Source organism: Sorex fumeus, unplaced genomic scaffold (genome assembly GCF_029834395.1).
Source record: "Sorex fumeus unplaced genomic scaffold, SorFum_2.1 ptg000006l, whole genome shotgun sequence".
In the NCBI taxonomy this organism is placed as follows: Eukaryota; Metazoa; Chordata; class Mammalia; order Eulipotyphla; family Soricidae; genus Sorex; species Sorex fumeus.
Window position 1 is genome coordinate 40,881,788 of NW_026606063.1, and position 13,362 is coordinate 40,895,149.

The 13,362-nt window shown below is 43.4% G+C and overlaps 1 protein-coding gene and 1 non-coding gene across 8 annotated transcripts in view; both read left to right on the forward strand.

Moving 5' to 3' along the window:
- Nucleotides 1-1,941: 1,941 nt before the first annotated feature.
- TRNAG-CCC (transfer RNA glycine (anticodon CCC)) lies at nt 1,942-2,012 on the forward strand. The gene has a single exon. It is a non-coding gene; the product is annotated as a tRNA-Gly (tRNA).
- Nucleotides 2,013-2,273: 261 nt separating this feature from the next.
- Nucleotides 2,274-13,362, forward strand: part of TIA1 (TIA1 cytotoxic granule associated RNA binding protein) — a 40,561-nt gene continuing 29,472 nt past the window's right edge. Inside the window, exon 1 of one of the 7 annotated variants that reach the window (XM_056127636.1) lies at nt 2,274-2,620. In XM_056127636.1, the coding sequence (XP_055983611.1) occupies nt 2,595-2,620 (26 nt within the window). In that variant the 5' untranslated portion in view covers nt 2,274-2,594. The remainder of the gene's footprint in view (nt 2,621-13,362) is intronic. The other 6 variants (XR_008794256.1, XM_056127626.1, XM_056127591.1 and 3 more) reach the window with 6 other exon arrangements.

Here is a 13,362-nt window from a genome sequence, read left to right on the forward strand (position 1 = left end):
AGGCATTTTGAGGTAGTAGTTTTCCAATATTTGTTCAGGGTATCAATGACTCAGACCTTCTCTATTTGTTTGTTTACATTTTGAGATGCCTTGGCTCCAACCCAGGGTTTCCTACGTGCAAAACATGTATTTTATCAAAGCCACCTGCCCAGTCCATGAATGTTCAATACCTTTAAAAAATACTTATCTACATATAAATATACCAACATAGATATGTTCTATTTTTATCAACATAGCTATATAATTTAATACCATGTTTAGTAATCCAACAAAAATTAAAATATCAATTCATAAAGATATATCCAAGATGCATATATTATTATTTATAATTAAAAAAGAGTAATCTAAATATCCATCAATACTGTTGTGGCCATTTAATCAATTTGCCATTTAACAAATTATGGCACATTTGTTTTATGGCTTATTTTGCGTCTATTATAAAAAATTCAAAAAAAATTCACTGATCTGTTTTAGTTGAAATGGAAAACATCTTATGATGTACATTTAGGTGAGAGAAGAAAGTAGCACAGTAACTTCCATGGCATAACTAAATTAAAAAATAATAAAAGGTCATAAGTCCTCATAAACATATGTAGTCATAAACATTTAAAAATAAAATGAGGAAGCTTTTATACTAACCTGTTAATATTAGTTATGTCAAGAAGGGGAGGATGAGAGAATTCCAATTTTTTTTAATCTATGTTTAGTTTGTGAGTGATATATGACACTCAAAACAAAAATGTCAATAAAGTTTTAGTAAAATTATAAATAAATGTAATAAAGATAAATTTTAGTAACATTAAAAAAATTTAATGATACATGTGCTATATTGATAAAATAGAATTACATTTGGTGAAAAAAAGTACTTATATACTCTACTTCATAGAACATAAAAAGCATATTGTTATATGAAAGAAACCACATAATATGATTCCATTTATATGAAATGTCTAGAAAGGGACAAATCTATAGAGACAAAAAGATGATTAGTGAGATGAATGCTCAAGTGAGGTGAATCAGTTTTTCTACAGGTCATGAAATGTTCTTACATTGATTACAGTGATGTTTGTACATCTCTGCTATAAAACAAAAATGGCTCTTCATGGGTGAATTATAAGATGTGAAATACATTGCAAAAAACTCTCACATTGTTCTGGGCTGGAATGGACTAAGTGGCAAAGTACTCATCTGAGATTTGGGTTTAATCCCTGGCATCTCAAGATAAAAATACCGTCCACTGCTAACAGTTGTCTTATTCATTCTAAAAAGACGCTTTTAGATTTCTACTATCTCTGAAGAATGTGTCACAGACTTTATAAATAGAAATTCAAAGTATACCATTCAGTAGAGGAACTATTTCAAAGATTGTACATTCTCCTGTGTTTAAGAAGTATTTCTCAAAGAGCTGGCAGGAAACTGGGGGATCCAGCTCACAGAGCGGGGGTGAGAACATATTTCATATAACAAATGCACGTTGAACCACACATCAAAAGTTCTGATTTTTCCACCCTTCGTAGAGGAACGAAATTTATCGATCTGATTCATCTGGTTTTCTGACTTCTGATTAACTTCCATTTATATTTCTTAAATGCTTCTAATGTACAGGCGATATACCAACGAAATACATTTAAAAAATAAATGCGGCAAAGATCTAGAAAAAGCTTACTGGCTCTCAAAAATTTGGATAAAATAAAAAAAAATCAAAAAGGAAAATTCTCTTTGGTGAGACCTCTATTTTTAAAACATCATACAGGGAAAAAACGGAAGAACATCCTTTCAACTATATTTGGAAGAGAGAAGACAAAACTGTTTCTTATGGCAAAAAAAAACAGATTTAGTTTGTGAATAAGAATTTAATTTCAAATAAAGCGTTTCATCCAAGAGCAAACGTGTACGCTTGTTCTTAGTCCTAAGTCTTTTTGCCCAGCCCATTCCCCAACCGCGCCGCTGGTGTAGTGGTATCATGCAAGATTCCCATTCTTGCGACCCGGGTTCGATTCCCGGGCGGCGCACTTCGCTTTTTGACTCCAGAAACAGACAAAGAAGATAACCACTAGCCTATGAGTACATTTTCCTCTCCAGAAACACTGACAACTTCTAATTTCCACGCAACTTTCTTTCATTCTAAGTTTCATTATCTCCCTCCCTCCACCCCCCGCACTTGCAACAATTGTACTCCAGCGGCCAGACAAAAGTTGACCCAAGGTCCCGAAAGAGTTAACCCTCGCGCCTGCGCGCTGCGACCGCCGCCCGGCGCCGGGTGGCAAGCGCGGCTGCGCAACAAGTGAACCTATGGCTGGAGGTGCAGCCTGGCGGCCGCGAGGCTGAGCCTGCCGGACGGTTCTGCGCCTGCGCAGCCCGGGTCACTCCGCGGGCTGTTCCGAGGTTCCCGGCTCGCCGCCATCTTGCACTGGGGCTTCATTGTTCGTGCCGGGCCGGGCGCTTTAGTGTAATTGCCGCCGACGGAGGAGGCGGAGTAACCTCTGGGCGGCCGAGCCACCCCGTTATCCCGCAGCCATAGCCGTTCAAACGAGGTGGGAGGTAGCAAAGGGTAGGGAGCTGGACCCGGAGGCGCCGCCGCGACAGCCGCAGCCATGGAGGACGAGATGCCCAAGACTCTGTGAGTCTGGGGCAGCGAGGAGGGGGGCGGGATGGTGGTCGTCCCGGCGTGAGGCCTCGGCCCCGCGCCGCTCCCCCGGCCCATTGTTCTCCGTGGACGCCGCGACGGCGCGGCTCCTGCCCGGCCCGAGCGCGCTTCTGGATGGCTTTAATAAAGGAAGCGCGGGAGCCGGGCGCAGAGCGAGGACGAGGTGGAGGGAGAAGGGGGCTCAAGCCCCCCCAAACGAATCCCTGCATCTTCACTGCTCCGGCGGCATGGCCCGTGGCCTCGCCCCGGGCCCTCCGTGGTCCTGGGCCTGGAAGAGAAGAGACTTTTTCATTCAAAGCTCTCGGTCAGGAGTCGGCGAGCCTTCGGTCCTCGGAGGTCCCAGGCGCTCCCACTTCGCCCCCTTTTGCCCGCCCGCAACCCGCCTCGGCTCTTTTGGCGCGTGTCCCCCGCCGCCGCCGCCCGCCAAGGTGGTCCTGGGGGGTTTCCGCCCCCCCCCAGGCGCTGCCCAGCACGTTTTCTCCTCTTCCCTAGGCATTTTTCCCTTCCCCCTGGAGACGGCTCCTGCTCATTTTCAGGAAGCTAAACTTTAGTCCCGCCGTTGCCAGCTGGAAAAGCGCCAGATCTGTTTCTCGACTCGACGCAGGGGCTGCCTTTGGCCCGACCCAAACGCCCCAAAGCGGGCGCCCAGGGTTCTGGAGACCCCCTGCCCCCACCCCACCCTGGGCGACACCTGGCAAAGCCACCCCCTACCCCCCCACCGCGAGGGCTCCGTGCCCGGATCGAGGAGGGGCGGCCGGGCACTCGCGCCCCGTGGCCCCGCGCGGCCTGCCCCGCTGATTGACAGTCCGAGCGGCGGACCCGGGTCCGGCACGGGTCCGGGTCGCTGCAGAACCTCAGTCACCGCCGCCCCTGGCGAGTTTCTGGCCGGCCCCGCTCGGGACGTTTCCTTTGTGCCAAGTGCGCTGGCCGGTCCTCCCCCGCCCCCGCGTTCTCCTTTGTGTTCCAAAGTCTCGAAGGGGGTGGGGGGCGTCCTGTCTTTGTTCCTTTTCTCCCAAGGAAGAGGAGGAAGCGCCTTGAGTTTTTGGGTTTTTTTTTTTTTAATCTTTTCTCTTTTTTTTTTTTGACAGCTTTTCGATTTGATTCTTACTAGACTGGCCCTTTCTCTGGGAGGTCTGTGCGTTAGAAATAAGAGATTGAGGGTTTTTTGGATTTTTGTTTTCTTTTGGAAAAAAGCTAGTTATTCAGAATAGGGTAATTTGTGTTTTCCCCAGCAAAAGTTTCCATTTTGTAATCTGGATGAGAAATCGAGGCATTTTTCTTTTCATCATGGATTAGTAAACTTTTGAGTAGTAGTCTGTTTGGTACTGTATCTTTTCAATACTGAACAACAATTAGTGCATCCCCCCCACCTTCATCCCCTGGCGGAGCCAGGGATCTAACCCAGTGTTTTGGCAAGGTTTCTGTCTGTAGACAAAGGTTTTAAAGAATACTGCTTTAAAAGCTATTTGTATGGTAAGAGATTGTGGGAACCTTTTTTTTTCCTCCTTTGCTAAAAGTACCCTATCCTGCCACATAGTGGGTTAAGCACTATTTTTCGTTTTGAATGTTTTGGAATTTAGGGTTTTTAGATTATTTCAAAGATTTTTTTTTTTGTTTTTGGAGGGTGGAGGGCACATGGCACGATGCTCCGGCCTTACTCTTGGCTCTGCACTCAGGCATTACTCCTGGCAGCGTTCTGGGGACCTTAAGGGATGCTAGAGATGGAATCTTGGTCGGCCATGTGCAAGGCAAACACTCTCCTCACTGTACTAGCACTCCAGCCATTATTTCAGAGTTTTTATTTCCAGAGACTGCCAGAACTTATCTGGAGCTCATTGTTTGTAGTGCACTGATTTGGGAATCAGTGAAGTCCATTCAAATCTTTTCAGGCCTGTCTGAAGCAAGGTAGTAGCAGTTTGGGGAAGGGGACCCAATTCCCAAGGGAGAAATAAAGAAGTTTTAGTCCTCAAATACTGAGTGAGTGCTTGGGAGGTGTTTCCATGCTACGTGCTTTATGTGCTTATTTAATCCTGCTCAGAACTATGAGTCTATCCATTTTGCAGCTGAGGAAAAACTTAAGTTTTATGAGTTTAAGCAGCTCACCCATGATCATAATACCTTTTTGTTCTTCATCCTGCAACTCTGCTGTCCTCAGCTCTTCTTTTTTGGAAGAAGGGGCCACACTCCATGGCAGGCTTCCTGGCTCTTTGCTCAGGGATCACTTGACTGAGCTAGTGGGCTTGAGGGGAGATGGAACAAATGGGGTGTTTGGGGAATCAAACCCAGCTCTGCCATATGCAAGGCAAGCTCCTTACCAGCTGTACTATCTCCAGCCCTAAGTCTTCAGCTCTTAACACTTAAAACTTATTTTGCCTTTCATACTCCAGAACATCCCACACAAGAATCTTTGAACCAAAATAGACCTGCTTTAACATTTCCTTACAGTTTCCTGTCTTGCTTCAATTTGCGTCAACCAAAACTTCAGTTCGTCCAGTTAAACCAATCTAGATTAATTATAAGCAGCTACTAATCCCTGGATTTTACCAACTTTTTTTTTACTTTGGTTTATTATAGTTTTATACATTGTCTGATCCATGGCAAGTGATCAATAAATTTGTTTTTAAAAACTGGTACAATTCCAAACAGTGTATCAAGACTCATTCTTGAAGGCAAAATCTGGTGTCAGTTTGAATTTCACCTGTCTGCTTAACCTGGTTCATGGAAATGCCTTCCTTGGTCACAAAGGAGCATTCAGCATCACCTTAAGTTGCTGATTGCCAGTGTTCAGTTGGAAACATTGTGAGGAGTGTTTGGATTCTGGGTATTTTTTGAAACTAGAGCAACAGGAATTACCAGTGGATATGGCATATGAGAAGGAAATCAGTAAGTAGGTTTATTAACAAAATATCAGTCATCTAAAATGTCAGTTTGTTGCAAAATAAGTACAACATGAGAAGTCTTGTGGTCATTGATGCCTAAGGATGTTTTCCTTCATAGTTAAATACATTCCGTTAGACTGGTGTAGAAATTACAAAGTCTGATCTACCAGTGCAGGAGGTATGGTAATTAAAGTCATAATTTGAGGGTTTCAGCTATGAGCAACAGACTACCTTTCCTGAAATGCACACAGTTAATAGAATAAGACATAAAATATTCTTTCTGAACTAGTCAGGAAAAATGAAGTAAATTGCAGTTGTAATATTAAAAGAAATTATAAGAGAGAACAGTGTTTATCTCTTTAACATATACTTACAGTACTTACAGTGTTCCATAGGTCGTGGACCCTATGAGTGAGCCTTATATAAGTAAAATGAATACACAAAATCTCTTACAGAAGTTATAATTACAGAAAAGCCTTTTCATTTAAATTTTCACAAGTCCTCATCAAATTTTGCTCTATCCCCCGCCTCTGCCCAGTTGGAAGGCCATACCCAGCAGATTATTCCTTCCTCTTAACTCAGGAATCACTCCTGACTGTGTTCAGGGGACCATAGAGAGTGCTGGAGATCAAACCCAGGTTGGCCATGTGCAAGGCGAGGGCCCTGCTTGCTGTACTAAATTTCTGCCCCCCAGATTTTGTATTTTTATGCAGACAATAACTCAAATACAAACTCAGTTCAGTATAACATTGAGCACCTTTTTTTTTCCTTTTTTAGCAGGAACCCGTGACCATACTAGGCCAGTACGCTTACAGCTGATTAGCATGTTCTTTGTCAGTTAAATTTAAGGTTTTTGGATTCCAGTTTTGTCGAATAGAACTTGGTTACCAAGCTTCAAACATCCATGTTAATAGAAAATGTAGTGCCTACATAAACTGTCATTTTCACTATCAGTATTAATGACCTTCCATTGAATATTCTCATACTTTTTATTTTGAAAATATAAAACCAAAGTTTTATATTATGAAAATAGCACTTTGAAGATTACAGTACTTTTACGTGGCTTTGCCAATTGCCAACATTTGCCTTATGTGTTCTTTTTTTTGAATTTTGGGTTCACACTTGGTGATGCTCAGGGATTTCTCATGGCTATGCACTCAGGAGTTACTCTTGAAAGTGCCCAGGCGGACCATATGGGATGGTGGAGATCCAACCTGGGTTCAGAGTGTGCAAGAAAAGTACCCTACCTGCTGCTGGACTACCTCCCAGTTACCTCTTTTTTAGACGAACCATTTGACTTTTGGTGGCTCTTTGGGGGGAGGGGTCACACCCGATGGGATTCCAGGGATTGAACCTGGGTCGGCCACGTGCAAGGCAAATAAGCGCCCAACCTGCTCCTGGCCTCTAGCTTTAACCATTTGAGAAGTCATCTTGCTTTACCACATATTTATCCTAATAAGGACATTCTCAGAGAACCGCAATCCAGTTTTCATGTTAAGGAAGCTGTACTAATACAGTATTAACCGACAAGCGGTTCACAGTCATAATTGTCTAGTTGCCCAAGAAAGGCAATCTTTATTATTTTCTTTAATAGTTAATTTATTCTACTCCCTGTCTTTACTTTCCAGTTCGCACAAGATTGGCACATGATCTCAGAGGTGACATAATAAATATCAACATGGACTGCTTCAATTCAGAGGTCATTGGAACAGCTAAAAATGGGATAATTTAATATTCCAAAAGAATTTTGAAAAATAAAAACTATATGTAAATGTAAGAAAATTGTGCTTTTGTTTAGTAGTCCAGTAGACATGCCAGGGAACCATGGCTTGCAACTGCTTTGTTTGTGTATTAGAATTTCCTTGAATGCAAGCAGCAAAGAATATATAAAAAATATTAAATATATATTGTATGCCCAGAATTTGTAAAAAGTTTATAGAACCTGCTATAGAAAATGTTCAGAAAAGAGAGACAACTGTCAGGCTCATGGTTCTAATCAGTCCATAGAACATCCCAGGAAGGATACTGGTGCCAAAGCCTCTGGCATTGAATTTGGGAGTCCACTAATATTTTCCACCAAAATTAGTTCTCTTCAATCTCTCCTTTAGCCTATTGTCCTTGTCCAGGACTAGTGTCTAATTGTCCTGGCCTATTTTATGAAGGCGACACTTTAGAGACTTTTCAATCTTAAAATGTCATAGAATGAGGATTTCTTTAAGTGTAGGAAAGAAATTACTTGGTAGCCAAAAGGGAAAAAATAATTACAACACGTTTAACATACATCCACATTTTTGATAGGAAATCCTTCAGATTTGGAAACAGATGTGACAAAGTATGCGATTAAGGAATCATAAAGGACCTGGAAAGATTGTATGCACAGTGGCTAGGCCACTTGGCTTGCATGCGACCAACCTGTATTTGATCCCAATATCCCATATGGTCCCCTGAGCACTGCCAGAAGTAATTCCGGAGTGCAGAGCCAGGAGTACCTTCTGAGCATCCCCTGGTGTGACCTAAAAACAAAATAAGAATCACTGAGCATTGTCTTGTCAGATAGATAGTATTAAGCCACTCATATGTGACTAACCTTTGTCTGTCCCTGGCCGCACACATGGTGTCATTCCCAATGCCACCAGGAAGAATCTGTTAGCACAGAGAAAGAGTAAACCCTGAGCACTACCCAGTATAGCCCCAAGTCTCCCCCCAAAATAATATAAAAATGAGAATGTTAGGAACTGGAGTTCCTAATACAGTGGGTACAGTGTTTTCTTTGTAGACGGCCAACCCAAGTTTGATCCCTGGCATCCCCTGTCCCCCTGAGCACTGCCGTGAGTAATTCCTGAGTGCAAAGCCAGGGATAATCCCTCAGCATTGCTGAGTATGTTCCCCCCCCCCCCCAAAAAAAAAGAATATTTAGAATATTCTGCAAACTATAACGCACTTTTTGCTCCACTCAAAGTATTTTGTATGTAGTGGGTAGGGCATTTTCCTTGCACATGTCCAACCCTGTTTTGACCCCTGGCAGTCCATATGGTCCCCTGAACCCACCAGGAGTAAGTTCTGAGTGCTACCAGGTGTAGCCCACAACCCCTACTTCCCTGCCCCCCCCCAAAATATATATGTATGTTGGGCTTTTGTCTCAAACCAAAGTTTTTATTTACAAATAGACTTGTTTTTAAATTTTGAGGTATGGGGCAAGGAATGTAGCTCAGTGGTAAAGTGCATACGTGGCTTCGCAGTCCCTGGTTTTGCCATTCCCTACCCTTCAAGAAAACTTAAACTAGGTATTAGTCATTAACTTCTTAATAAAGAGCAAAAAACAAGTCACTTTTTACTCTGAATTTTTTTATTTGCACACGTAATTTCATTTGATTTCTTTGATATGAAATCTTATTTTTGTAATTCTTATGTTAGAAATCAAGTTGTTGTGGAAGACACTTCCTCTCAAGCATTTCTCTGTGCTCAGAGTTCATTCAACGAGGCTCCAAGCTAGTGTAGGCTACTGAAAAGAGTTTATAGACTGTAATAGACCATAACTAGTAAGCAAATAGAAAGGCAATACGGACTCCAGTGCTTTGTGGGGGCTAGAAAGATAGTACAAGGGTTAAGGCTAAGCTTGCCTTGTATACAGCTGGTTGTGGTTTGATCCCTGGCACTACATATGGTGCTCTAGCTGCCCCAGGAGTAAGCCCTGAATATTGCCACTTGTAGCCCAAACACTAATCCCCTCCCTTCCCCCCACCCCAGTCCAAAAAAACAAAAACCCAAACCGTATTTTTTTTATTTTAGGGGGGGTGGTTTTTGTTTTGTTGGTTTGAGGGCCACACCCAGTGGCACTCAGGTCTTAATCCTTGTTCTGTGCTCAGGTATCATTCTTGGTGGAGCTTGGGGGGGACTGTGTGGGGCCCCGAGGATCAACCCAAAGAGGCCAGTGCAAGGCAGGAACCTTGTTCTCCAGCCCCAGTTGTGTTTTTTTTTTCCCCCTGGCTAGTTGGTTGAGGATCTTTTTGGGCAGTGTTAGGGAGTTCACGCTCTGCCAGGGACACATCCAGGGTTCAGGCATGCAGATATGTTCTCTAGCCCTTGGAGCTATCTGGTGGTGTTCAGGGCTTACTCTTGGGTCTCTGCTCAGGGGTCACGCTCTGCAGGACCTGGACAACCTTAGACAGTGCTGGGGATCAAACCCAGGTTCACTGTGCAAGGCAAGTGCCCCGTCTGCTGTACTCTGACCCAGTAATTTTTGTTTCCTTTGGTTTTTGGGCCACACCAGAGTTTAGTCCTGGCTCTGCACTAGGGGATCACTTCTTGCAGGGCTCAGGGGACCAAATCTGGGTCACCCGTATAGAGGGCAAGTCACCTACCTACTGTATTATCATACTGCCCCTCCCCCTTTCTTTTTTAAAGAGATCAACAAGTTTTCTTATATGATATTCTACATCTGGTTTTATTTTTTGGTTTTGGGGTCACACCCAGCTAGGGGCTTATTCCTGACGGGATTTGGGGTATTGACTCAGGTTGGCCGCATTCAAGGCAGTACAGCACCTTGCCCACTGTATTATCTCTCTGACCCCTAAGTTTTATTTAAGTTTTTGGTTTTGGGGCCCACACCTGGCAGTGCTCAGGTCATACTCCTAACTCTGCTCAGGGATCACTCCTGGCAAACTCAGGGAACTTTCAGGGTGGCTGGAATTGAATCCTGGTTAGCTGCTTGGAAGGCAAATGCCCTGTATCACTCTGGCTCCTATGACCTCTATAGCACTGTCCTCTTGTTGTTCATCGATTAGCTCGAGTGGACCCAGTAATGTCTCCATTGTGAGACTTGTTACTGTGTTTGGCATATCGAATACGTCACAGGTAGTTTCCCATGACCTCTAAAACTTTTTTTTAATAGTGAGACATCATGAGGTATAGTTGCAGACTTACACATCTTTGTGCTTGGGTTTCAATTATACAATGATCAAACATCCATCCCTCCACCAGTGCACATTTCCCACCACCACAGATCCCAGTATACCTCCCAGCCCCCAGCCCCCATCCCACCCTGCCTCTGTGGCAGGGCATTTCCCTCTCTCTCCTTTTGAGTGCTGTGGTTTGCAAAAGAGGCATTGAGTGGCAATCATGTTTGGTCGATAGTCTACTTTCAGCATGCTTGTCCCATCCTGGGAGAATCCTCCCAACACCCTTTACTTGGTGCTCCCTTCTCTATCTGAGCTTCCTTTTCCCCTAGCATGTGTGGCTGGCCTCCAAGTCATGGAGCAAAATTCCTGGTACTAGTCTCAGCCACTCCTGGGTGTTAGTCTCCCATTAGGTTACTTTACATTCCCCAGATGAATGCAATCTTTCTGTGTCTATCCCCTCTCTTTCTGACTCATTTCGCTTAACATGATACTTTCCATGTAGTACCACTTGTATGTAAATTTCATGACTTGATCTTTTCTAACAGTTACATAGTACTCCATTGTGTAAATGTACCAAAGTTTCTTTAACCAGTCATCTGTTCTCGGGCACTCAGGTTTTTTCCAGATTCTGGCTATTGTAAAGAGTACTGCAATAAACAGACAATTGCAGATGTCACTTCGGCTATACTTTTGCCTCTCTGAGACCTCTAAAACTTTTATATTCCTCAACCCCTGTAAACATACCTAAATTTAAGTTTGACCAGATTCAAATTAGACCATTTTTTTGGAATATTTTATAGGTGATATAATTCATATGTAGACATGTGTATACGACATCTGTACATTTTTTTGTTTGGGGACCACACCTGGCAGCATTATTTGCACACAGAGATCACCTAGCAGTGCTTGGGGGACCAGATGGGATGTCAAGGATCAAATCAGTCGGATGCTTATAAAGCAGGTGCCCTACTGGCTGTACTCTTTATCACTCTGGCCCCACAGTCCATCTTAAAGTGGAATGGTCAGAGTGGTAAATGCTCAAGACTCACTTTTAAGGGCATAAGGGTTTCTCCTTTGCAGTTGTTGAGTAATCTATGTGAAAACTTGGGCACTCTATTAATGATCACACCAACCTTTCCCCTAATGATTTCATCCATTAATGATTCTTGCGTGAGTCAATTATTTCAACAGGGCTTATGTTTTTTTGTTAATATAATACTAATTGTATAAATCTCTTGACTACCAGGGTTTTTTTTGTTTCTTTTTGTTTGGGGGGATGGGCATACCTGGCAGTGCTCAGGACTTACACCTGCTGTGAATTTGGGGATCAGTCTTTGTGGTATGTGGGTGACACATGTGATACATGTGGTATGAGGGTCTGAGGATAAAATCCAGGCCTGGCGTGCACAGGGTTAGCACCTTCTGTACTATCTGTTCAGCCCAACTATCATTTTTTTAAATTTATTTTTGTGCCACACCTGGCAATACTTAGGACTTACTCCTGGCTCCGCACTCAGGACTTTCTCTTGTTGGTGCTCAGGGCACCTTATGGAATGCCTGGGATTAAACCCAGGTCTGTCCTATGCAAGGCAGGTACCCAACCGACTGTACTATTGCTCTGGCCCATCAACTACCATTTTTTAATGAAACAAAAGCCTTTTCCTCTAGAGTCATTAGATCATATTTTATTGGATTTTCTATTCAAAAGGCAAGATAAGGTCTTAATTTTTCCCCTTACTGATTTTCAGAATAAAACCTTGGGATAATCAAAATCTATAGGAGGCCAGATCGATTGTACAGTTGGTAGAGCATTTGCCTTGCACACATCCACCCTGGGTTTGATCCCCAGCACTCGGGTCTCCTGAGCCCGCCAGGAGTAATTCCTGAGTGCAGAGCTAGGAGTAAGCCCTGACTACTGCCAGATATGGACTCCAAAAACCAAAATCCACAACAAAAATAATAATCTTTAGTACGGGCATAAGTGCTGTTGAATAGCTTACTGTTATTTTTGAATACTGTTGTCAGTTATTTAAATGTGCATGTTCCTTAAGAATCAGCACTAGTAAGCCCTGTGCATCTCTGGGTGTGACCCAAAAAGCAAAAAAAACAAAACAAAACAAAAAAAAAACAGCACTTCTGGGGCTGGAGTACAATGGTGAGGGCATTTGCATTGCAAACAGCTGACCCAGGGTTAGATCCCCGGTATCCCATATCGTCCCTCCGTGCACAGCCAGGAGTAATTACTGAGTGCAGAGCCAGGTGTAACCACTGAGCATTGCCGAGTATGACCCCAAAAGAAAGAACAAAAAAGAATCAGCACTTCTCCCTTGACCTTTTGTTTGGTTTTGGTTTTGGTTTTTTGGGACATACCAGGCTTACTCAAGGATCACTCTTTGCACTGCTCACAGGACAGTATATGGTGCTCGGTTTGGACCCAGTTTGACGTGTGCAAGTCAATCTACCCTACCCACTATACTGTCTTTCTGACTTTCCCCTTGCCTTTTTAACCTGTTCCAGTTCCTTTGTGGTAAGTGTTGTGTATTTGTTGAACAAGTGAAAGGAAAGAAGGAAATGAATCTAAAATTTATGGCTTGTGGGGTTGGAGCAGTAGCACAGCGGGTAGGGCGTTTGCCTTGCATGTGGCCGACCCTGGTTCAATACCCAGCATCCCATGTGGTCCCCTGAGCGCCGCCAGGGGTAACTCCTGAGTGTAGAGCCAATAGTAACACCTGTGCATTGCCGGGTGTGACCCAAAAAAGCAAAAAAAAAAAAAATTGTGGCTTGTGTTGATGTTTTGAGATAAGAGTTCATGGTCTCCAGAGTACTGCTGGGTATGGCCCCCAAACAAAAAAAAAAAAACAAACCAACCCTTAAGGACCAAGGAAAGGATAGCTTGATGGCAACAAATCTGCCTTAAAAGCAAGAGGCGAAAGTTCAA